The sequence below is a fragment of the Semicossyphus pulcher genome, unplaced genomic scaffold (assembly GCF_022749685.1).
Source record: "Semicossyphus pulcher isolate SPU_LCO1_2020_fin unplaced genomic scaffold, fSemPul1.0.p SCAF_17, whole genome shotgun sequence".
NCBI classification, from domain to species: domain Eukaryota; kingdom Metazoa; phylum Chordata; class Actinopteri; order Labriformes; family Labridae; genus Semicossyphus; species Semicossyphus pulcher.
This window is the reverse complement of record NW_027211681.1, coordinates 7472804-7496253: the sequence shown is the minus strand read 5'-3', so window position 1 is coordinate 7496253 and position 23450 is coordinate 7472804. Positions and strand designations below refer to the sequence as shown.

At 41.6% G+C, this 23450-nt stretch overlaps 1 protein-coding gene across 1 annotated transcript in view; it reads left to right on the top strand.

The window, feature by feature from the left end:
- The window catches only part of ctnna2 (catenin (cadherin-associated protein), alpha 2), a 335256-nt gene that overhangs the window by 11543 nt on the left and 300263 nt on the right, over positions 1-23450 (top strand). The window contains exon 2 of the mRNA XM_069665324.1: positions 15502-15608. Coding sequence (XP_069521425.1) covers positions 15507-15608 — 102 coding nt within the window. The 5' untranslated portion in view covers positions 15502-15506. The remainder of the gene's footprint in view (positions 1-15501; positions 15609-23450) is intronic.

Here is a 23450-nt window from a genome sequence, read left to right as displayed (position 1 = left end):
CAGAAGATTTCACCTGATTAAAGGTGCCCTGTGGAGGTTTCTTGTAAACAAACAAAATTTATGTTAACATTTATTGTTTCTAACCAGAATGCGCTGTGTGTACCCCGAAGGTTCCTCCTCATTAAACATTCGCAAAGCTTATAGTTTCTTCTTTTCATAACTACGAGTACACTCCACAGGCTGCCTTAAACATCCTGCTCTTACATTTTGGAAAATGAACACTTGGAGATCATCAGATTCCTGCATGGTTGTAAATCTGGACTAATCAACACAATTGTTTTAACCTCAAGTTTGGCACAAAACGTGATTGCAGTAGAAAGCAGTTGTCTGCCTCGGCCGTTCTAAGTTGACACAGATGCATTGCTGTAAAGTTGGCGTGAAAGACGGATTCGCCTTTAATAGCCTTTTCAAAGGGAACTTTAAATGATATTTGCTGCATAGCCATGCAGTTAAGAGTTAATCTTGGGAATTAGTTGGGAACTATCCAAGTGTTCGCCATATGCTTTTACTGCAACGTCCAACCAGTGCGCTCATCACACCGGTGTTCTGCTTTGAGCTTCTTCTTTTTCAGCTTTCGTCTCAGTTTGAACATTATTTTGCATTTTCAGCAGCCGTGCCCTCTCTTAAATACGCCAATTAAATGCAGCACAGAGACATGAATAAAACACAAAGATCCTGTAATGGTTTGCACAGTTTTGTTAAACTGCTGAAGGTGCTGGTTTTAATGGACTATTACCAGAAGAGGTAATGGTCCATAAACAACTCCACCAACATGAACGGAATTGTTCGCTAATTTAAGGGTTCACGTAATAGCCTGCTAGCAGGAAACAAGTTTCAAAGTCTGAAAGATTTCAGTGTCACCATGTCAGACTATTTAAAATGATGGCTGCGGAAAGGCTAAATAAGAACAATGCACACAGCTCTGAAATGCTAGCAATCCACACCAAACGGCACTACTCAAACAAAGACAAGAAAATATGCCAAGTCATGTCTCATTGATGTCACCTCTCATTCAACAATGAGGCTGCAGTTTAAGTCCAAGAGAGTGGCTGCATTTACAGGAGTACCCACTGCTAGGCAGGAGAAGCCTGGCCACACTCCTTCCTTTTGCCACGTCCTACCTGTGTGAGACTTCTTCTGCAGTTGTCTAAATCAAGACTAAATACAGATAAAAGCTGGGCATTGGAAATGAACTAAGAGTGGCAGTCTCTCGGCTGCATCCCAGACTTGAGAAGACCTGTAGCACAAGTCATTGACATTTTCAACGGACTGCAAGTGTGAATCTGTCAAAGATTTTCATCAAGTTTATTTCCAGGGAGTTGGTCAACTCCAAAAATGTGGAATTGCTTCCTCTGTCTGCCAAAAATATAGAATAGCAACTTTTACAATGTTTCAAATATATCTGAAAGATCTAGAAGGAAAGGTCTGTCTGATAGTGTGTTTTAGATGTTTATGTGTCTGTGTATGGTGAGGGGTAGGGGTGGCTTGAAAATAGTTTCAGCTTCCAAAGGGGGGCTCTGCAGAAAAAGTCTGGGATCCATTGTACCATAGGAACTTCCTAGGATAGACAGTAATGCCAAAGAGACACTTTTAGAATGAACAAAACTACTAATCGCATCATCATTTGATGGTTCATGTTTTTTTAGTTCAAGCCAAAACTCACTTTAATGCCATTCCTAACACAGGCCTATCCTTAACAGTAAGAAATAAAAAACAACTTTTGTACAAAGGTTTTATGTGTCTGAAGGATAAATGGGGTCGGACCAGGTTTTAAAAGACAGTATAAAACACATCTGGCAGATACTGGCTTGCAGGAGAAACTTCAACCTGTTTGAAGTGTCCCCATATAGAATTTTTATTGACACCCTCCAGCCGATCGGGGGCATTTGTCTTCAGAAGATGTGGTTTTTCGAGTGTTTATTCAACTCTGCAGCGTGTGCATTCTGTGTTTAAAATAAGGTTGCTTTGATAATTTCACAGGTTGCGCTCCACTTTGATCAGCTTTTTTTGGCCGCCACGAGAACACAGCTCTGGAGAGCAGCGATATGACAGGTTGAGCCTTGACTTCTGCTTTTAGAGACTCCCCCACCGCTCCGCCAAGTGTGTGTATGTGCTTAACTTCGCTCTGAATCTGGGTCAGTGCAGTGTCGGCATATTAACTTTCCATAATGACAAATGACAGGGATTGTAGTCACAAAGTTAGTGTTGGATAGTAAAGAGGCTCTGATGCCCATTTTATGCAGTGCAAGCAGAGTTTAAACTTTTGAGTATTTTTATCTGTGACAAATATGCATATGTATTCAGCAAAACTCTGGTGCTAAGAATATTGAGGAGGGTTCTGTCTCTCTGGAAACCTGTGGAGTATCTTTTTAAAGACATTTTTCACCCTCCTCCTGCAGGGAGAGGAAGAATCAAGGTCCTGTGTCCACCAGATGATGACGATAATAGATAGATGAAGTACTTTATACACAAACAGCGTTTTTTTTGCGCTGGCAGCGTCTATTTTTTCTATACAAAACCAATGCAGTTCAGTGTTTTCTGTGCATCCTCAGTGCAAAAACACTGCTGTTGCTGTGCTCACAGCGCTCTCAGCTGAAAATAGTTCAACTTTTGGAACACTGCCACATTCTTCAGTGTCACTTCCCCGTCACCGACCAATCAAAAAAAAGAAGAGGCGGGACTAATCAACACCAATAGCGGAGATGAAGCGTATAGTTTTTTCGAGGGTACGATTTCCATGTGTAGAGCAGCTGCTAATGCAGAACACGACTTCTTTCCATCATTTTAATGTTTTCTTTTGTTCTATGTATGCAAACATTAAACATACAGAGCGATTTAAAACAGACACAACGGTCATTACCAAGAGAAATAAAAGTAACCTAGCAACAGTGCCAGCGAGAAGCGCTCTGAAATTGAGGTCGTGGGCGCTGCCAGCACAAAAAGTGCCGTTAGTGGACACAGGCCCTAACAGGCACACAGTAAACCTTAACACTTCTTTCTGTAAGTCGTGTACACTAGGATGTGATCAATGAAAGAAATACGCAATTGTATGATTCAGCAGTAACCTTGTGTTACTTCTTCTCATATATATTTGTGGCATGCATGTCGTGTTGCTGCTACGTATAAATAAACATGAGGGCTTTCAAAAGGCCGAATGCTGCTTGTTTTAGCACTTGGTTTGACCTTATTTCTCTGCTCCCTGAATGCTTATCATGTATTAACCTCATTTGTTAATACATTCATGGTATTGAAGTTAATCCATGTCAGCATTGGCCCACAGAGGGAGGAGTCTTGATCTCGAGTCTTCCTCTGAGACCATTAGTCGGGATATAAATTAAGAGATAGTGATCCCAAAGGGGCAAATTGAAAGCATTTTGTAGAAATGCTGCACTTTGGATATTGAATTGATTTTTTTTTTTTGGAGTGAATGAATTATGAGAGTTTAACAGAAAAGACTGTCAATGCGAATGTGAATGTTTTTGCATGAGTGACTTTTTCCTCAATTGAGTTATGGTGGCAAAATCTTGCCTATAATATTTTGGTTATATTTGGTATTGGCATGGCATATGTTAAAGCAAATGAAAGAGTTCAAATGTGTATTTATAGGTGATTTAATTAAGAATGATGGTTAGAAAAACTGCAAACAATTCAAGCAGGCAGAAAATCTGTTCTCTTGTCTTGTTGAAATAAAACCTCCATAAAAGAAAGAAAAAACAAAAGAGTAGCCCAAACATAAAGTGCTCTATAAGGTACTAAATTGTGGTAGTTTATTCTAAAATCAAATTATTGGCCTTAGCCACATTTCTGCAAACATGCAGGACAGCAACATCATTAGTATCATTGGCTCTATAGTTGGTGACAATTCTAAAATCTGTGTCAAAATCCAGCCATTTATCCATGTCTTTCTGCTCATCCTTCAATAGCTTTAGGGGGGTGGAGCCTTACCCAGCATGCATTTGGTGAGTGGCAGGGCACAATCTGGACAGGTCACCAATCTGTCAGGTTTAAAACACAGCCACATGCTCACATACGCAGCTTGACGTGTCAGAGTTTAGCCTGTTCCTACTGTCGGAGTTTTTTGTAGTCATGCACATGCGTGAAAGTTCCTTTCAATTTTATGCAACAACATTTTTGCTCAGGTTACAATTGGAAAGTCAGCTTACCGTTAAAACTATGAATGGGACTAGCTTTAGACCCCGAGTGTGGTGAAGTAGCAGATGGAGCAGTGGCAGAGGGCAGGCTGTGATGCTTCTCCAGTGGAGGTGCAGTGGCAGGGTGCGATACTCGATTGTAGCTTCTATGGATTTGATGTGATGATGCTGAGCTGAGGTTTAAATTAAGTATTTGTAAGCGTGACATTAAATGTGTTTTAATCGTGTTGCGGAAGCACTAAGAGGCACGTAAGAGGAAAGTTGTTGACTTGTGTTTGCGGTAGCACGGCCTGTGTTGAACTACAAGCCATAGCCATCTGTTCTCGATTGCCTATAGGCTGCTGGATGGAGTGGCTCTATATGACAGGTGCTGAATCAATACAGACACAAGAACAGAGCCCTGACTCAGCAGAATATCCGTCTTAACTGTCACTGCTGTTCCCTGCTTTGTTTAGAAACACAGAGGCTCTCTGCCATCCAGAAACTCTATGCTCTCTCAGTCACACCGAAACTTCTTCTCCTTTTTGTACAGCGGCATCACAGAGCCCACCCTCCTCCTCCTCTACTGCTTCGCTAACTCCTAAAAATCACACACATTGCCTCCAAAGTTCGTGGCCTCCCTACTGCAAAGCTCCCGGCCCTTATTGACACTGCCATCGCACGCATAGCACTCCCCATAGCACACGACCTCAGCCACCCCCTGAACTCACGCTTCACAGTACTCCCATCCGGCCGCAGTTACACATCTCTGTTCTGTAAGAAAGCACGCTACAGTTAGAGCTTGGTCATCACTGGCAGGGTGGAGGGGCACTCTGAGCTGCGCTGTTGCTAAGGTTAAGCTCAGCTTGTTTCTAGGTGCTTGGATAATTCTTTTTGACAGTGAAAACTGCAGGTTTCCTAACCTAAAAATGAGCTGAGTAATCCATGGAGGCCTCCTGAATGGGTGATTATTACAGGTAAAACAATGAATCACACAATGTAGACTACTTTTATTCAACATTCATGACAGGCAAGCTGAATCAAGCTTCTGGATCACTGGTTTTAAGCAGAAATGCTCCCTTTGGTTTAAAAAAAAAGCCCTTCTGCTTCATTTCCCAGGAGCTATGAACTCAGCAGTGAGGTCACACAAGGGTACAGCTCATGCCAAAAAGTAAACCTGGCACTGTAGCACTCAACCGTAGCCAGAAGGGACTCAAGTTTGCCTAGCTACAGTGTGAGAGCACGCTTTCCAAGTACTGGTCTGCTCTTTGTTTTATGATGGAGCCCTCCTGCTAGATTTTCCCTCAGATGTGTCAGAAGTATCATTTAATGCGACGTTGATCAAAGTGTCACTAATGTGTAAATTCATCTGTATTGTCGTGATGTGACGAGAGTCGTAACAAGATTGAATCCCTGAGTGGTTGAAAGGTTACTGGTGATCACTGCGGTCTGAGATACCATCTTAATGAACTGTCAGACGCCTTGACTGCATCTGTCTTTGTTCCTCTTATTAGAATTTATTACAAGTTCTATAATGGATTGGATTGTGTTATCTTCCTGTACAACAAGAACCAACTGGGTTAGGGCCTAGCAACATTAGCATTTACACAAATAGCCGAGTGACCAATAAGAAAATCAGTTGGCAACAATTCAGATGATCAGAGTTACCGCAGAAAACACAACCTAGCTGGTAGCCTTGGCTTACACGTGTCCAATCGCTGTAGTTTTACAAATCCACGTGATTTTCGTAGAGTTGAGAAAACACAAAACTTTATTCCACAGGTGTCACAAGTATGTTCATCCACTGAACATAAAATGTAACGGGACAGGACACGGTATAAACCCCGTGTGACTCCACAGCTAGTCTAGCCTCTACACAATGCACCGTACAACAGCGTCACAGAAGTACATGCGCCGGGGTGCGCTCTCTTAAAGTGACAGTACATATTTATCAAAAAATGAACAAAATAGGCTATTCTTCACCTAAACATGAAATATTTAACTTAAAGGCAAGCATAAAAAAAACATACTGATTAGTTATTATCAGTTAACGCCTAATGTTCAAAAATTCAAACTTTATGTAAATGTACACATTCTAGGAACAGGAAATAAGATCACCTGAAGCATTTGTTAGCTTTTGTTATACAACCAGTAAAGGCAGGACACTTAAAAAAAAAAAAAATTAGATATGACCCCATAATCCCACACATTGTAAACACACACACACACACACACACACACACACACACACACACACACAGGCAGCTTGGTTAACACCTGGTGGACCGAGGTAATTACTTTAAATCCGTTAGCAGTTGTCTCTCTGCCATGTCATCAGCATTATTTTGGAGAAAGAGCTGACACAAGCAGAACCTACGGTAATAATATTGTTTAATGAGCAATAAAAAACAAACATCACCAACAAGACCCTACATTAGGTGACAAATGAGCTGATAGGAAATGGCTGCATGTGGAGAGCTCGCTGCAGATGCCATTGTTACCCCTCCTACAATTTCTGCCTATGTTGCATCCTGACAATAAAACACGTGTGACTCATTCAGCAGCGACAGGATGCTAAATGTTTATCCCGGTGCTGTCAGCCTCTGTGTGCACACCCCTTCACTCACCTTCCCTCACCACCATTCGCAGCTCAAATCCTGTCAGGGGTATTTGGCTAAAATTAGATGAAGAGAGAGTTTCTGAGGAAACAGAATTAAAGCCGGTAAACGCACCGAGACTTGTGTGGATAGTTGTGTAGGTAAAAAAATGTCTGTTAATATCTTGCGCTTCTCGACTCTGGCAGTGACTTGCTTACATACTCTGTCACAGACGTGCAAAATGCAACACTAATTCTTGGTTAGAGGGAGCACAACAGCATAGCTTTGAAGCTGCGTAATCAGGAAGTGGTCTAATAAAGTGAAACATTTGGCCCTTTTACACCTGTTGTGTGGTTTTGTTGCCTTCAAACTGCAGGTAAAACATTGTGTGGTTATCCCATCATTAGACAAATTGAAGGTAAACATGCCGGACTAAACAGCCAATTTACAGTCTCCGACCAACCAAACTCAATATGGCTTCAGATCGTGGAAGAAAACCGAAGCTCCAGACTAAACTCCCTGTAATAAGGGAGGGATGTGGAAACTCCACATGAGCCCGCAGTGCTAACTACCGAGCATCTGGGCGCCCCATCTGTGGGGTTAATCCATTAGAAAGTGTTTGCAAGCAAGAATACACATGAGCAGCAACATCATGGCCCTAATCAGGATGTTTTTATTTTATGTGCTTACTTAGCTGCTCATGTCTTATGATGTGTACTTTTTACTGCATGAGGTTTAATATCTTGCTTCCACAGTTTCATGTTGCCGTACACTTCATATTTTGGTCTTTACCTTTAAATCAATGGCATTTTAAAGGTTTATGGGGATTTCAAAGCCTGAATGTGGTATGGTGCACATTTTTAGAAAACTACATAATAAAGCGGCTTCTGCAATTTAAAAGTAAGGCAGTGAGATAATGTTTTTTCTAAACATTAATACTTCTATTTTGTGGCTTGCATATTATGGAGTAGGGGTGGGAATTGCAGAGTACCTCACGATACAATGCGCAATACGTGGTCCACGATAACGATAATAGCACCATATCTAATTAACTGAAGAATCCAAAAATGCACCTGGAACAAGTGCAGGATTCATGTATTTATTCACTGCAATTGGTGTCAGAATTTGACACAAACTGAGATGAAACGATAGCCCTTGTTACACTGCGGTTCTGCCTTAGCGCCATAACGAAGCTTCGCCTTCCATTGGTTACATTGGGCCAAGCAACGCCGGCGTAAAGCCGCCAGAGTGTGTTTTTACACAGTGTTCTGGTGGAAGAAAAATGTGTACGAGGTGTAAATAAACCGTGCATGCTCATTTCACACACGGCGCTGTTCTGACCTGCCGGCTCCGCTTTTTATACGGATGCCACTTCGCCTCTGTTACTACCTCCGATGCCGGCTCAGAGGTGGAACGACTTCGCCCCACCGTTCCACCTCCGTGTGTTTTACATAGAAGCCGAAATGTAACAGAGGCGTAATAATCCCACCTTGAACTGGCAGTGTAAAAGGGGCTAATGTAGGGCCTACGTGTTTTCAGTCTGAAAATTAATTTTACAGAAATAAAGAACAACTGTAAAAACAAATAAAGACTTTGGGTATGAAAGTGGCAGCTTTTTCTCCTCCTCCTTCTTCTTCTATGTTGCTGCCTACTTCTTCTGCAGCCAATTAATTTCCGTTCACGTTACCCTCATTCATGTCATAAGTCATGAAGTAGTGACATGGTGAGTCAAAATCGCAGGGAAACCTGTTTGAAGCGCCTTATATTTGTAAATTAAAATATCAATATTTGGCATTTATTCCTTAAGCAGTAATTGAAGGGAAATATACCAACATTATTTAAGCTGGCAGAAATGATTAATGAATGAGGACAACTAAAATATTATGCACAGAAACACACAAAACAGCAAAACATAACAAACAACAGAGCCGCAATTTGGACCGCGTTCCTCGCCAAACTCGGCAGGAGCAGCATCCACATGCTGCAGTGATGAATTGACCAGAGAGAACGCTGAAAGGAATCGCTATACATCAGCACTTTGTGTGTATCAGTCGTATCTCCACCTGTGTGAAATGCAGATTCAAGTTCTAGTTTTGGTCTACAGTACACTTTGAGACAACCGGTAGCAGTGTTGTTGGATCCACTGGATTAATTTAATACATGCCTCATTTTAGGGACGTCATTGTTGCACTGTGAAGCTTTATTTTTACTGGAACTATCATGTTAAAATATTGAACAAGGTTAATAAAGCAGTTTTCCTGTTCCTCGCTTTATTACAGAACAGCTTGAATTGTTATCTATCTATCAGTGTTTAGCCAAGAGGAGAAGAATATTTATGCAAATGCCTGTGCTGCGTTCTTTTCTAGAGTAAATCCTAAAAACTCGAGCAGATGGCCCATTTTCCTGCTTGTGTATTCTTCTTCTGTTTCTCCCTAAACCTTCTGAAACATCACCATCCTTCCCAAAAAGCCCGTTCCTGGGGCACAGCCGTTTCAGAAAATAGACACGGGAGCATGACGATGCTTGTTTCTGCTGCACACCAGGTGTACATTTATGAACACATAATGCAGTTAAGAATACGTCTTTTACGAAACATAAACACACACATGCAAACAAACCGAAGCGCTCTTTAAAAATGTTATGCATTTATTTAGTTAAATGCAAAAATAATCACTTGCAAGCGCACTAGCTTCAAAACAAACCTACTGAACTATCTTTATTTGTATTTGCAGTTCATTTTTCTCCAACAGTAAATAAATCACTTTCTTGTCTCCCTCTGTCTCCTTTTCTCTGCTCATGAGTCAGTCACAGACACTCACACACACACACACACACACACAATTGTACACAGCAGATGGCAGGACATCTCACAAATTACAACAACAGAAGTGTGACTCATGCTCCTCACCAAAAAACATGTTGGTTTAACAAAACAGATCTGACAGGCAGAGCTTTTTTTTTTTACTCCTCCTCAGAAGAAGGCTCGCTCTGTGCTGTGGGAATACCTTGGAATTTGTCTACTGGACAGACTTCACTTGAGTGAGATTGTGTGGGGAATTTGGTGCCACGGTGGCAAAGAAGGATGGACAACTGAACTCAGAAATAATCTGAACACTTTGCCGCGTTGCTTTATTCCCGTTTCACCATAGCACGCTGCGTATTGTGTGCGTAGTCCGGAGAGTGTGCGAGACAGACTTTACAATTCATCTCAGAGTTGTATCTCCAGATATCGTTCTGCATCATCACATTTGTAGTGTAACAGTGCAGCTGAATGTGCTGAATAATGACATTATTATGACAGTGTCTCTGACAGATGACGGTCCCTCAGCTGTTTCCGCTCCAGCTTTGTGAGAGACTTGCTCATGTGGAAAACAGCTTTCCACTGAATTTAGTTTTGCTTCATCTGCATCATCAGAAACACACTTTCAGAGGTTCTGAAGACTTTCTTTTATTCATGATACAGCTACAATGCAAATGTGATGTGTTTGTATATGTTATAAAATGCAGGCATAATGAGTGTTCACAGTCGGGGTCATGACATTATCAGCGATATGCACAGACAATAGACCACATCACACGAGTTACCAGAGGATTCGCTGTCACTGGCAGTGATATGAGAGTATTGTGCGCTGTGATTGGCATGCTGTGCTTACAGTCTGCTGTCTTTCAGCTGGGCCCGTATTGTAATGATGGCAGCTTTTATATTTAAATGACATCTTCATGTTCTCTACCTTTCTAAAGTAGTCTATTGAGTTTTTACTGATATGCTAGACCATGATCATCAGCATAAAGATTATAATATTTTATTGTTTATTTCATAACTTGTTAATTATTTTCTTATTTTTCATGTATTGTTTTGTTTGGCCAGCAGTCAAAGATAAGTAGGATTTTTCCTTGCATTTTGTCAACACTATATTCTACATACTAGACTATATGATATATACTGCATACTGTGTTCGGCGGTAGTTTGAAGTATGCTACGCCAGGTGGAAGTAAACAATAACCACCGCTTCTTTAGCTGTAGCGCCCCCTTCTGCTGGAATGCTGCTGCTGTCCGTCATTTCAACTGCCGCTGTGACGTTCCAGCGCTTTGCATTGTGGGATACATTAGGTGAGGTAGACTGGTCCGATGCATACTGGAGATTTTCCCTGAATCAGTACGACATCCGGGTATTTTTGGCATACTGCACATTTTGCTTTTGTTTGCATGCTACATACTACATTTTGGCCAAATCAGTACGCACTGCTAGTATATGTATGGCATTTCGAACACAGCATCGCTCTCACTCTCTCGAGGAGAACACGCCCACCCCGTCCAGCTAACACCGACAGCATCATGGTTTCCGTTGCGCTAGCATGCTAACTGTCGGTAACCTTTGCGCTAGCATGCTAAAACGTCGGTTAACTTGTCCGGTTTGAGGCACCTACCTGTCCAACAGAAAGAAGGCCAACTCTGCATCACTCTTTCGCCATTCATTCTAGTTTAGTCATAGCTGACTCACCAACTTATTATAAATGTCTGGAAATTGCATTTGTACCATAATTGTTTTTGTTCCTTAATGTGCCCTGAATATTTCAACCCTGGTTTTATAGAAGTTAGACTGTCATCGAGAGATAATGTAGTTTACTGCATTAAAATGGCTCTCTCTTGTATTTTACAGTGCTGCTTTTCCATCAGTGCCCGAATTTCCCCCAGGGGATTAATAAAGTATTTCTGATTCTGATTCTGATCATGAACATATTTACTGTGCTGTGCTAGGGAAAGCTTTAATATCTTGTGGGCGGCTGTGGCTCAGTCCATTGTCTCCCAATTGGAAGGTTGGCAGTTCGATCCCTGATTGCTTCAGTCTGCATGTCGAAGTCTCCTTGGGTAGGACACTGAACCGAAAAAGGCATCGCCACAGGCGTATGAATGTAATTACTTCCTGATTGGAGATTGGCACTTTGTATTGAAGCGTTTACCATCAGTGTGTACATATTTGTGTGAAAGGGTAACTGTGACATGTAGTGTAAAAGCACTTTGAGTGGTCGGAAGACAAGAAAAGAGCTATGTAAGTGCTGTCCATTTACCGAAGCTGCTAAAGTGTTCCTTAAAAAGAGAGGCTACTTCCTCACTAGTTGGCTGCTAATGTTAACTGCCTAAATTGAACATTAACTGTCACTATTTGTTTGGTCGTTCTGCTGTAAAATTTCGAAATGAAAATTTGTTTATCTTTAAGTATACACACAATGGCATCCTGGAGTTCATTTATCAGACAAAAGCTAAAACTTTCACCTGCATTTTCACCAGTTAATGTAAGTATAGATAGCTACTGCTGGTTAAATCTCATGGTAACAGGTGTCATGTCAGCTCGTGCAAATCAACCCAGAGGGAGGAATTATTACAGTTTGCAAAATTCTTTAAAAGTGTGAAACATTAATGTTTTTCTCAAAACATTATAAATGTGCAATATGTGAATATTTTACAGTCCAGTTGTGCTAAAGTTGGAATGCTGCAAGAAGGAAATGAGGACTGTAACACTGTTGTCAACGCTCCTCTCCATCCCACCCCATAAAACGGCAGAGTATGTAGTTTGAAAACGTCAGCAGCACAGAGAATGACATGCTTCATTTCCTCGGGTTCTGTCAGAATAATGTGCATGGTGAGTTGGTGGGTTGACAGACGCACATGGCCGCATTTATTGTCTACCTCAGGAATCTCTTGTGAGGGACAAAAACATGACATCAGCAAAAGTTTTTTCTGAACTAAAAGTCCACACTCTTCTGAGAGAGCTGTCTGGTTTGTGGTTTCATCAATTATGCCAGATTGCCAGATTTCCTCCTGTTCATCCATCTCGACCCGCTGTGTGTAGTAGTAGAGGCCTCTGGCCCAGATCTGTCATTCCTATTCACATTCTTTATTCCCTTCTGCCTCATTGACATTGGCAGTAGAATGGGCCAGTCCCAGCTGGAATTGCTGAAATTGCTTACTGTAGAAACACATCCCCTCAGTAAAACAGACTGCTACCCCCATGCCAGCTGTTCGGTCCTCACACTCACCTAGTATAACCCAGCTGAGCTTAAGGGCTGCTGTAATGATGCAATGCAAAACTGTAATGAAAAAAATATGCAGTTAAAGAGAAGATTGTCTAAAGAACTGTACTATGGAGACTCGTGCTGAAGAGCTTACCTCCATATTAGGATGGGAATGTTTTCCCTAATGTGACTTCTGCTTTTGTTGTTTTGTAGGAAGTGAATCTAAGGTTAATTTTTATTCCAATTTAGGCTCCAAGTCAGCACCAAAAATCTATTGAGTGACAACTATCTACACAAATGTTTACTCTAGCGGCCTCACTTTATAAGTTCCAGCTTTAGATAGATATTATATGTTATAATATCTGAAATTTGGGTTGGAGCGGTAGCCAGCCATTCTTACAATGTTTGCCAGGATTATTGAAAGTGTTCATTTGATCTGTGGAGCTAAGATTTGCTGACCGTCAACGGTTACGAACATCCATAAAAGCCAGTCCTTTCTTTTGCCTTGGCCTAAGTTATTTTGAGGAATTGCTGCGATGTTTGAGTATTGGAACAAAATGCTAAATACAATATGGTCTTTGTGATTCTTTTGATTTCAGAAAGATTATTTGTTAAGTAAGGAGTAATCCGTGTCATGTGGTTATTGAAAAACAAAAAAAACAAATGAACCCTTGTCTCCAATGGGGATTGTGTCTGATTGTGTCTGTCTACAAGCACAGATGGTGTGTATAGTGTTTATACCGTGGCCAAATCTGGGACAACACACTGTTTGAATTGAAATATTCTGTTGACACATTGTCGACCTTGGAACACACAGTACTTGAGAACGAGGAAATATCCAGATCTCCATATCCTGGACCTCAATGCACCATGCCTGATATCTGGCCTGAGCTCTGACACACCTTAAAGGTGTCTACTCCTGAATGCCCAGGAGATGTGCATCAGTTTGTGGTTGTAATATTGTTACAAAAATGACAGGATACTGATAAGACAGTTTGTATACAGTGAGATAGCATGACTACTAGAGCCCAACCGATATTAGATTTTTGGGGCCGATGCCGATTCCGATATTAGGGAGTAAAAAAATTCCGATATCAATATATCGGCCAATATATTCACATATGTTCAAAATGTATCTGAAATTAAAATATTATTTTATTTATTGTCACATTTGCATGACATACAAAATTCAAATTAAATATTCCCTATTAATCAACATCATAATCCAGGAGAAGTATGAGCTGGTGTCTGTATCTGCAGAGGATCTGCCCTTCGTCTGTGTCTATTCTTATTACTCTGCTCTGTTTGGGGCATTTTGGACGATCTATGGACTGTCTATCGCGGGGCAGAGGTCTGGAGCTCAGCCAACAGTCCGCAGGTCGGGACTCAATCAACACGTAGCATCACGGTGACATGGCTGTCTCTCTGCTCTGCTCTCTGTCTGTCTGTAGCACCGTAACTTTAACATCTTTATGAGACGTGAAAGGGACTTCACAAAACGTCTTAATTTGCCATTCTGTGAATGAGAACAGTCCGCGTTCGTGTCTGTCTGACTGCTGTAAGGAGCTGCAGGTGTGCTGAGGGCGGATATGCGCACACCTGGCAGCAGCGCGACGATGGCCTTTTAAAACAAAACCCTGTATCTTCCTGTGGGGTTGTACAGAGGTGTAGACGTGTAAGCTTGTTGTTGAGAGCGTAACCGCTGTGAAACTAGCAGACAATAAAGCTTAAAGCTCCTGTACCTTCGTTATTATCGAACTTAAAACTAACTGAGAGCCAGACTGTACACACGGGATCTCGTCTGCGCAGTTTAGATGCGCAGTGGGCAGAAACAGCGGTGCTCTGAAAGCAAGCTTTCTTTGGCTGATTACTGTGATTTTAACACAAGTTTGTTGGTCACAATGTTTCGTTCTGTATGGGAAAGATGATGCTTCCTTTTGCTGTGTGTGCTGCTCTGCCCAGCTGTGACGTACACTCTGGCAGCGATAGGGACGTCCTCATTTCCCATCATGCCTGCAGCCTCGTGCTGACTGAGTAGTTTAAGTTTTTAAGTTTGCTATTTATGTTCCAATATGCAAAAAAATATGTTGTTAGTGTTTATAATGTGTCTGTTTAGAACATATGTTCTGCATATGTTGATAATTGTCATGTTTGTGCTTGTTTATAGTTTAACCACGAGTGAGGTGGCTGTTACATTTCTTGACTTCAGCTGTAATTTGGTATAAAGACTGAGAGCCTGCCTCTCGTTTTGACAAAGTTAAAATTGTGCCCTCTGTTTGTCAGAATGTGTAATGGGATTTTTTCACAGCACTGAAAAAACTTAAATTAATTTATATCGGAGCATATCGGAGGACATATATATGCCGATACTGATATATCTGCGAAGTGCGAATATGGGCCGATAAAATCGGTCGGGCTCTAATGTCTACAAATTAAAGGGATGTACCACCAAGAAGACAATGCTTCCCTACATATCAATGACAACCCAACCTGCTCGACATCCACCTGTTTTATATTTGCTGCCTTATCTACCTGACACTTTTGCTGGAATATTTACTCGATGCCTTCATTCTTCAAAAGCAGCTTTTTCAAGACGTAGTTGCCTGTAAACTCTGTGAACACCTCCAGCCTTCCTCTCCTCTCGAGCAAATTCAATACTCAACATGAACTGTCACAGCTGATATATGCTTTAGTGAGTCACAAGCTTTTCCCAGCGAAATATTCCTCTAACCATTTTGTTCTGCTTTTGTTTCCAACAGAGACCATGACGACCGCCACGTCCCCCATCCTGTTGAAATGGGACCCCAAGAGTCTTGAGATCCGCACCCTGACTGTGGAGAGGCTTCTGGAGCCACTGGTCACACAGGTAGTTCAGTTAACTTCGTGATGCAAAGTGTAGCCAAACCACGGGCTTTACTTTCTTATACCATCAGTAATGTTCGCAAGGCTTCTGAAGTCTGAGGGTTGAAATGAGGATAAACTCATAAAAACAGGACCCTTATTATATCGCAGCATAAGAGCAAAGTGGATTACTTTCTGGACGCACCTTTGCTGAATCACTTGTTACAAAGCTGTTAAACTGTGTTGGGTTGTTGCCAAGGCATTTGGCTCGTCGCCACTGACTTTGTTTAGATTCCAAGTTGAGCAGATGGCTGAACATGACATTGGTCACCCTGGTTTACTGTGACAGAGTTAGTGTTGGATATCGCTTAGATTTTGTAGATTCTTGATTTGTTTATTAAACTATCGCCTCCATCATACAGGTGAATAAAAAGTAGCTTCCGCAGATTTAGACCTCTATAACAAAGTTTTAACTTTCCTCAGAGCATGTGTGAAAGATACAGGTAAGGATTAGGGTCAAGTCTTGGAGGAGCTGGAAAAAGTAGCATCTTGCAAAGTAGAATAAACCCTTTTTATGCCATGCTATGATCTCCTGAATGTGCCATCCCACTGCAACCATAACTATTTCAAATGACCAACTTCAAAAATCAAATATGATACGATGGTTGAAGTGATGAATCATAAGTTACATTCAATCTTCAGTACATTTTCATTAGTACCTAATCTACTGTGCTGACATGAAGAGCATCCGATGTTTACCTGAAAGATTCAGTAGGAAAAATAGACACATTCAAGACCTGAAATCTTATTCTGCCTTGGGAAGTAACTCTGTTCCCTTAAAGAACTTGGCTGGACAGATTTTGACGTCTGGGCAGGATGTCACTGTCCCCATTTGACTTAATACCAGAGACTGGCTCATCCCCAATGATCACTGTGTACCAGCAGCCTCACCCAGTGGTTTGATGTTCTTTGGTTGGCCGCAATGTGCTTCTCTTTTTGAGCATTTTTAATCATCCCCTTTATTTTCATCCGAATGCTTTGTCTGCTTGTGTTGTGATGGCATTCGTCTTGACTGTTTCCATGAATAAGCATAAGCTCGCATACCAGTAGGTGTTTTAGTTGCACTTCTTTATGACTTATGGATGCTGGTTGTTCCCATTTCAATTTCATTCAGACTCGGCCGAAGGATGTGTCTTTTTGTAACATTCAGCAGACGGAAAATATCCTATGGTCCACATTGCATTTCCCCTTGTGTTCCCTCGTATTCATTCATTCTTTTTCATGCTAGGGGTATTTTGCTACGCATTCATGGTAGTGCCTTGCATGGATTTCAAATTTCAACCCAGACCCAACCTGGCTTCACAGTCCTTTTTTTCCCTCCAAAGACATCTTGACATGTCACAGTAGGAAAAGCACAGGTGTGAAAATTCGATTACCGCTTCAGAGTCCAGATATTGTGGCTGCATGCTGGCTGACTGTCACTTTGTTGGGTTTCTGGGACACTTGAATGTACCAGAGCCGTCGCTAATGCCATATCTAACACCTATAACAAATGACCAACTCTATAGCCTTTTCTAAGGTCAATGTTCCATGAGATATATAAGTCTGTTTGCATGTGTGAACTGAATGCTGCTCAATGTTTAATGGATTTTTAACCAACAGAACAGAACAGAACTGACCAGACTACATTTAAAACATTGATACAAGTGCTAGAACAACATGCCACTGCCTCTTTCCCGAGTTTTTCCAGATATCAAGAAGACTTATTCACACCGGTAGAAAATGAACACCGACTCTGGGCATGACTATTTTCTTTCCAGATAGAAATCCTTGGCAGCTCTCCTATTTCTCTAGGAAGGCTTAATAATGCTGCTTCATCGCAGGTAATGGCTGACCCACTGACAGTAGTGGATATTAGATTTGGAAAGGCTAGATTTACTCACAGACTGGGACTCAGAACCCAGCCTGTTTGCTCTTTGGTTCCCCAGAGAATGTTCAAGTATTGATTGTAGACTTGTTGCCAGCTCTACTTCTAACAGCAGCAATACACAGACCTTTTATCTCCTTTTGTCAACTTAGTATGTGTGCTTACTGCTGGAAACAAGAGATTATTATGTGGGCTGAGACACAATTCCAACACACACAGTCTATACACTCAGGTCCACAGTCCTAAACAAGTAATAATGCAGTTTGACAAAATTAAAGTAACACATGACTGCTTCATAAGATTTCTTTTATTACTTTTAGAAATATTCCATGGTTAAACTGAGATACCCGCAAGATACTTCAGTAAACAACAAATACAAAAAGCTTGTGTGCAGTTACACATGAAATGAGCTTTATGCTGTTTTCAAAATAAGAAATGAAGGTTCTTGGCTCAACAATAAAAGTTGTAGCTATGTCAGCATAAGCAGAAAATGGTCTTATTCCCGTGAAGTCTCTTCCTCTCTAGGGTCAAACTGCTCCAAGTGAAATCACGGATCATGTGTGGTTGAGGTTTGAGTTCAATCTCAACCCCTTTTTGATTGTAACATTTTAAGGCTGTGTCAGGTTTAGGTCATGTGACCCAAGATCAAGCTTCTCATTAGACTTCCATTATGTCTCGTTTGGTGATGCTGACAAAAGCTATCAACACAGTGATGCAGATTTTTGACATACAATCTCTTGATTGTGTTTATACTCATGTTAGATGAGCCAACATACCCATAGGCAGAGCTGTGAAGCTGTCGAATAGGAGCTGTGCAAGCATGCATCACTTGGTGAATCCACTAAAATGGTACAGTCCATGGCAACATTTGATGCTGAGTAACATGCTTAAGTGCATATCCTGGTCAGCCATGAGACAACAATTGGTCTGGACTTCCTCGATCTTTTTGCTTAGATGCCTCAAAAACGCAGACCAATTCCAACCAACACCAACTGCCAGTCTGGGACAGTCTGCGCCGACAGTCGATGTTTGTCGAATAGATCATAGTTGTCGAGTTTGACATGTCCAGTCGGGTTTGGTGGTGTCGTGGAAAGTCGGATCAATGTGCACCTTTTCCCAACAAACCGCAACATTCTTAGAGTACGTTCCCTTGAAAACTAACCTATACTTGCGTTCGTAACATCAGTACGCACGACCTTCGTCCATGTAAAATAAAGCAAAAACTTCAATAAGAAAAAGTAGGCAACAAAAGTCTGTCCTGTCAGCTAGTGTCTGGGCAGTGTGGAGCTGGCAGTTGGTTTTCAGAACATTCTAAAAACTGCAACCAGCAACTTGAGGTGAGTTGGGCATTGTCTGAGCAGTCACCTTTAGTAGTATCTCTCTCATTTCTGTTTCAGGATATCTAAGCTTGAGTTATAGCTAGCCATCGAACATCACCGTCGGTCTCCTCGTCCCTGCCTTGCATGAATAGATTACATAAATACTTCCAAGGAACCACAATTAATATTTGCTTGGAATAAAACCCAAACATGCATTTTTTAATTGGTACCATGTTTGAGAAGCATTGGCATCAAAACCAAACACAAACGAATTGGATGCTCTTAATTTCAGGCAGGCTTGAACTGAAATTTTCAGGTTGACTGTATATAAACTCCAATCATTCTCCATTCAGACCTGCATTTTATGCAGCCTTTCATCCCCATCCTGTGTTTGTTCTCGTGAGTCGTCATCGAAGTGACAGGTGGGTAATTGCTTAATGTTTGAAGGCTGATGAGCTTCCTCTCTTAACACATAGTCATCATTATTAATTCCTTTTTATAGCGATGCCTGTCAGCTCTCACAGCAAATTATGCGTCTGGCTAGCAAGACTCTTTTTATTTTGAAAATGACTTTTCTCTTCTTTGACATCTTAATTCTTTTTATTGAAATCAATGTGAGTGTTTTAGAAGCGGTGATCCATTGATTAATTCAGACAGCTCCATTCGGACCGTGTGAATACCCACCACGATGCTTATTGATGTAGCCAAAAGATAAAGAAATTAGCAGCAGATCTTTTGTCAGTATTCTTATTACTTCTCCGTAAACTAGCCTGTTATTGGTTTCACAGTTGAATGAAATAACAGTTAATAGTGATTCATAATCTATTCTACTGCACAAAAACAGCATAATGCTGCTGAAAAAAATACATTGCAGCAAAACGCATTCACTGCACACCTATGGGAATAAGCACAATAGCCAACTGTGGTAGTTCATCTTTTCCACAATTGCCTTGGAAGTGTGAAGCATTTTCGGATATGAACAAGACACCGTGATTGTTTTTCCTGTCAATTTGGATGATTCAGTGTTTTTGGATGGAATAAAAGGCTGCCTCAGGAGGTTAGACAAACAGGCTCACCCTGACATTGCTGGAGATAGCAGGCTCATTTATCATGACCAAGCTTCTCTCAGCCTTGCTGGAATACTGGGCAAGTCCATAGCTAATAATAGTGAAGGGCTGACTTTATCTTTGCGTACATGAAGGCAGCAAGGTTCTGATATAGTAAACATTTTTACGCTGCAGGCGATAGCAATATTTTTGGGGAGAATTTTAGGGAAGTAGCCTTGAGGGGCAGGTTGGGGGGGGGGACAGGAAATGTGGGCTGTTTTTGGGCTGACCGCCAGGGTCTGTATGTGACTGAGAGTCAGAGTGACTGAGTGACAGTACTTTCAGAGCCCTAGAGAAAAAGAGAGAGTTGCAACATTGCAATGGTGGATCATGGAGCATATTGGACCTCCACTGACGCGACTTGCTGTCTATCTGGCTCTGGATACTTTGTTCGGGGAGTAGGCGGGGCTGCTCCTCCGCTGTCCTCACTTACGTCCGCAGCGCGCACCTGCTTTCAAACACGTTGTCATCGGCCTCATAAGGACAGTGCCTCCACTTCACTCATCTCCTTTTAAAGGTTTTTCACGCTATGAACGTATATCCAACTTTTCGTGGATAATACAACTCAAGACCAAGGTTATTTTGCTCCCTACAGCTGCAGACTTTGTGACTGCACAGCGACTCTCAGGCAAGGCTGCTCCTCCGCAGCTCGTCCGCTGTCCTCACCTACGTCCGCAGCGTGCACCTGCTTTTAAACACGTTGTTATCGGCCTCATAAGGACAGTCCTTGTAACACATTGCCCACAAAAGCGCACATTGACCTGATGCGGTGGGCCACATACGAAGTTTTGACCTAGTCTTGTTAGTGTTCACAGACACTATATACAGCTGGCATACCGCTGGTCAGAATGGTATATATGGCTATGGATGAAAAGCTTTGATATAACAGCAGAACAGACAGAAAACAAAGGCATGCTTAGATGACCTACACATGAAAACAAGCAGAGATTCTTAACAAAATCTCAAACATAACTTTCCATTCCACGTGTCTTGAGTTTTCACGCTGATACAACAGGTCTGAAGTTGCACGTCTCGTCTTTATAAGTGTGCTGATCTCATAGCTCGAGAGTCTCACAACATGTAGTGCGTCTCCTGTAATGGTTTCCCAGCAGGAGCGACTAATGAGATAAAAACTCTCCAACCCAAATATTCAGGGTGAGAGGTGTGCGGAGGCTTCATCAAAGCTTGCATTTCTGTCAGACGCTGTTTCATCAGAGAAGACAGTTTTTATCCCCACCTTCTCTCTTTCTGGCTCGAACACGCACACATACCCGCTGAATCTATTTTAAACTTCTCATTGCTTTGTATGTTTATTTACCCTTTGCTTCCACTTCTTGCTCACACGTTCGTTTCATCTTGTAATATACACAGAAACAGTGGCTTGTTTATCTGTGCTTGCTGTGCTTCTTCATCTTTCAACTTTCTATCGAGGAACAACAGACTACGACCGTTTTAATTATCCCCAATACAAAATAAAATATACAGCTTAAAAAACACTTAATTAAATTAAATTATCATTAGTAGATGCTATTCTTTAATATGGGGCTCGCTTCTGCCCACCTGTTTCTGTTAACTATAAAGTAACACCTGTTTGGTGCTTTAATTAATGTACCACACTAATAAACACATTTGCTTTACTATAACACCGCTGTAAACAAAGTAGTCCGAACTAGCTCCACATTGACAACCACAACTGCCGATATATTAAGCCCAATATATTAAGCTATATCCTTATTTAATTGGTACTTTGTGATTTACTTTGTCCATTTCATGTCTTCTGTACTGTGTTTATGTAGCGTTCAATCAGTCATCCTGACATTCCTCGTAAACAAGAGAAGGAGTGCGAGCTCTTACATGGTTAAAACATGACACGAGGACCACTTGTGAAAACAAAGTTGATTTCCCCCCTCTAATCTCTCCGCCCTAATTCCTCCTCCTGGATGGGATTTCCACTTTTGGGATGTTTGGACATTGACATGACATTCTGCCATCCTGTGATGCAGGGAAGAGCTCCTCTGCGCGACTGTGTGTCCGGTTTACCAGACCGGAGAGCGCTATCAGATCATGTCCTAGTTATGGTTTCTCTCTTTTATGGGTCTCTGATTTCCCCCCTGGTTGCTTTTGATACTCTGACATGGATTCGTTCATGGTGAGTACTCGTGGCAACCTCGTCAGGGAAACTTTTGATGATGAACATTTGATCTCTGAGGTCATCTTTTATGTTTTAGCACTGTGGCTTAACAGAGCTGGAAGGTGGTCCCAAATACCTGCTAACTTCTTCAAATGTACACTGATTATTGCGCAGCCACTTTGGGTCTTTGGATTTCTTTAGGTGTCACGTGGGTGAAGGCAAACTCCAGTGTGATAATGGCGGCCTTTAAGGGCAAGTCCTGCGTTCAACTTGGTAATGTGCTAGCAAGGCACCTGTAGGGCAGAGTTGGCTAGCAGCAGTGGATGCTTTCACCTTCTTTGTTTCTGTATGTCATCCAAGGATTGGCTTTTTGTATGTGTTAGAACCGGACACACATACACTCACATGCTCTAGTCAAGGGGCTTAACATAAAGGGAGGGGAGACTACGGCAGCAAGGGGATTACGGCTTCACGCTGCATCACTGTCATAATCCATTTGGCTAGTGGAAAAGGAGGAAGCCTGGACCTCAAACAGACACTTTTTGGAGGCAAGAAGGGATGCTAGAATTCTCCGTAGAGTTTTCAAATGGAACCATTGAAGAGTTGCTCCCAATGTTGGGAAATATTGGCCACTGCTACTGAGGATTAAGTTTTGAGAGACGTCATAATTTCAGAGATATAATGACACCTTTTTTAAGCCAGTAGCGTCTAACTTAATGTAAGAATTAATTCAATAACTTTGGGTTATCTCTGAAACAACCTTTTATTTGCAGACAAGCCATTGTCCAAGATAATAAAGTTTTGCCCAGGTCTTGGATGCATTGAAGAAGTGACTCAAGCACGTCTTTTGTTTCACTTTTGAAGGCCAAGTACTGAAAAACAAATAAAAAAGAAAGGCTCGCTGGATTTGAAGATGTGAAGGCCTCCACTTTTTGTACTCTTTTCTATCCCTTGTTAGAATTTGGATGACAGTGTTTCTAAGAGGTTTTGAACCCCTGGCAGATGCAGTGATGTTCAAAGGCAATCTGGAACTCTTCATCTTGGCATGCTACTCGTCGGACACTTGCCATGTTACTGGAAGCAATCTGTAATTTCAGTTTGAAGGGGAAACAGGGAATTAATTGGACAGCTGGAAAAACAGTAACATCGTGTCACGGCTTGTCAAAGCCCAGCATGATGTTCAAATCCACCCTTAAAAAGTATATGGTACATTAAATTATTAGTGATAATAATGTGGTACCATTATCTAACATAAGACAGATTTGGTGTCCTTCGTTGTAGCCTCAGTTGATCCTCACATGATGTTGTGACATTAGCTTGGTTCTTAGATGCTTTTGGTGACTCAGACTCACTGCTCCCCGGAGAGATCTTTATTTAAACAGCA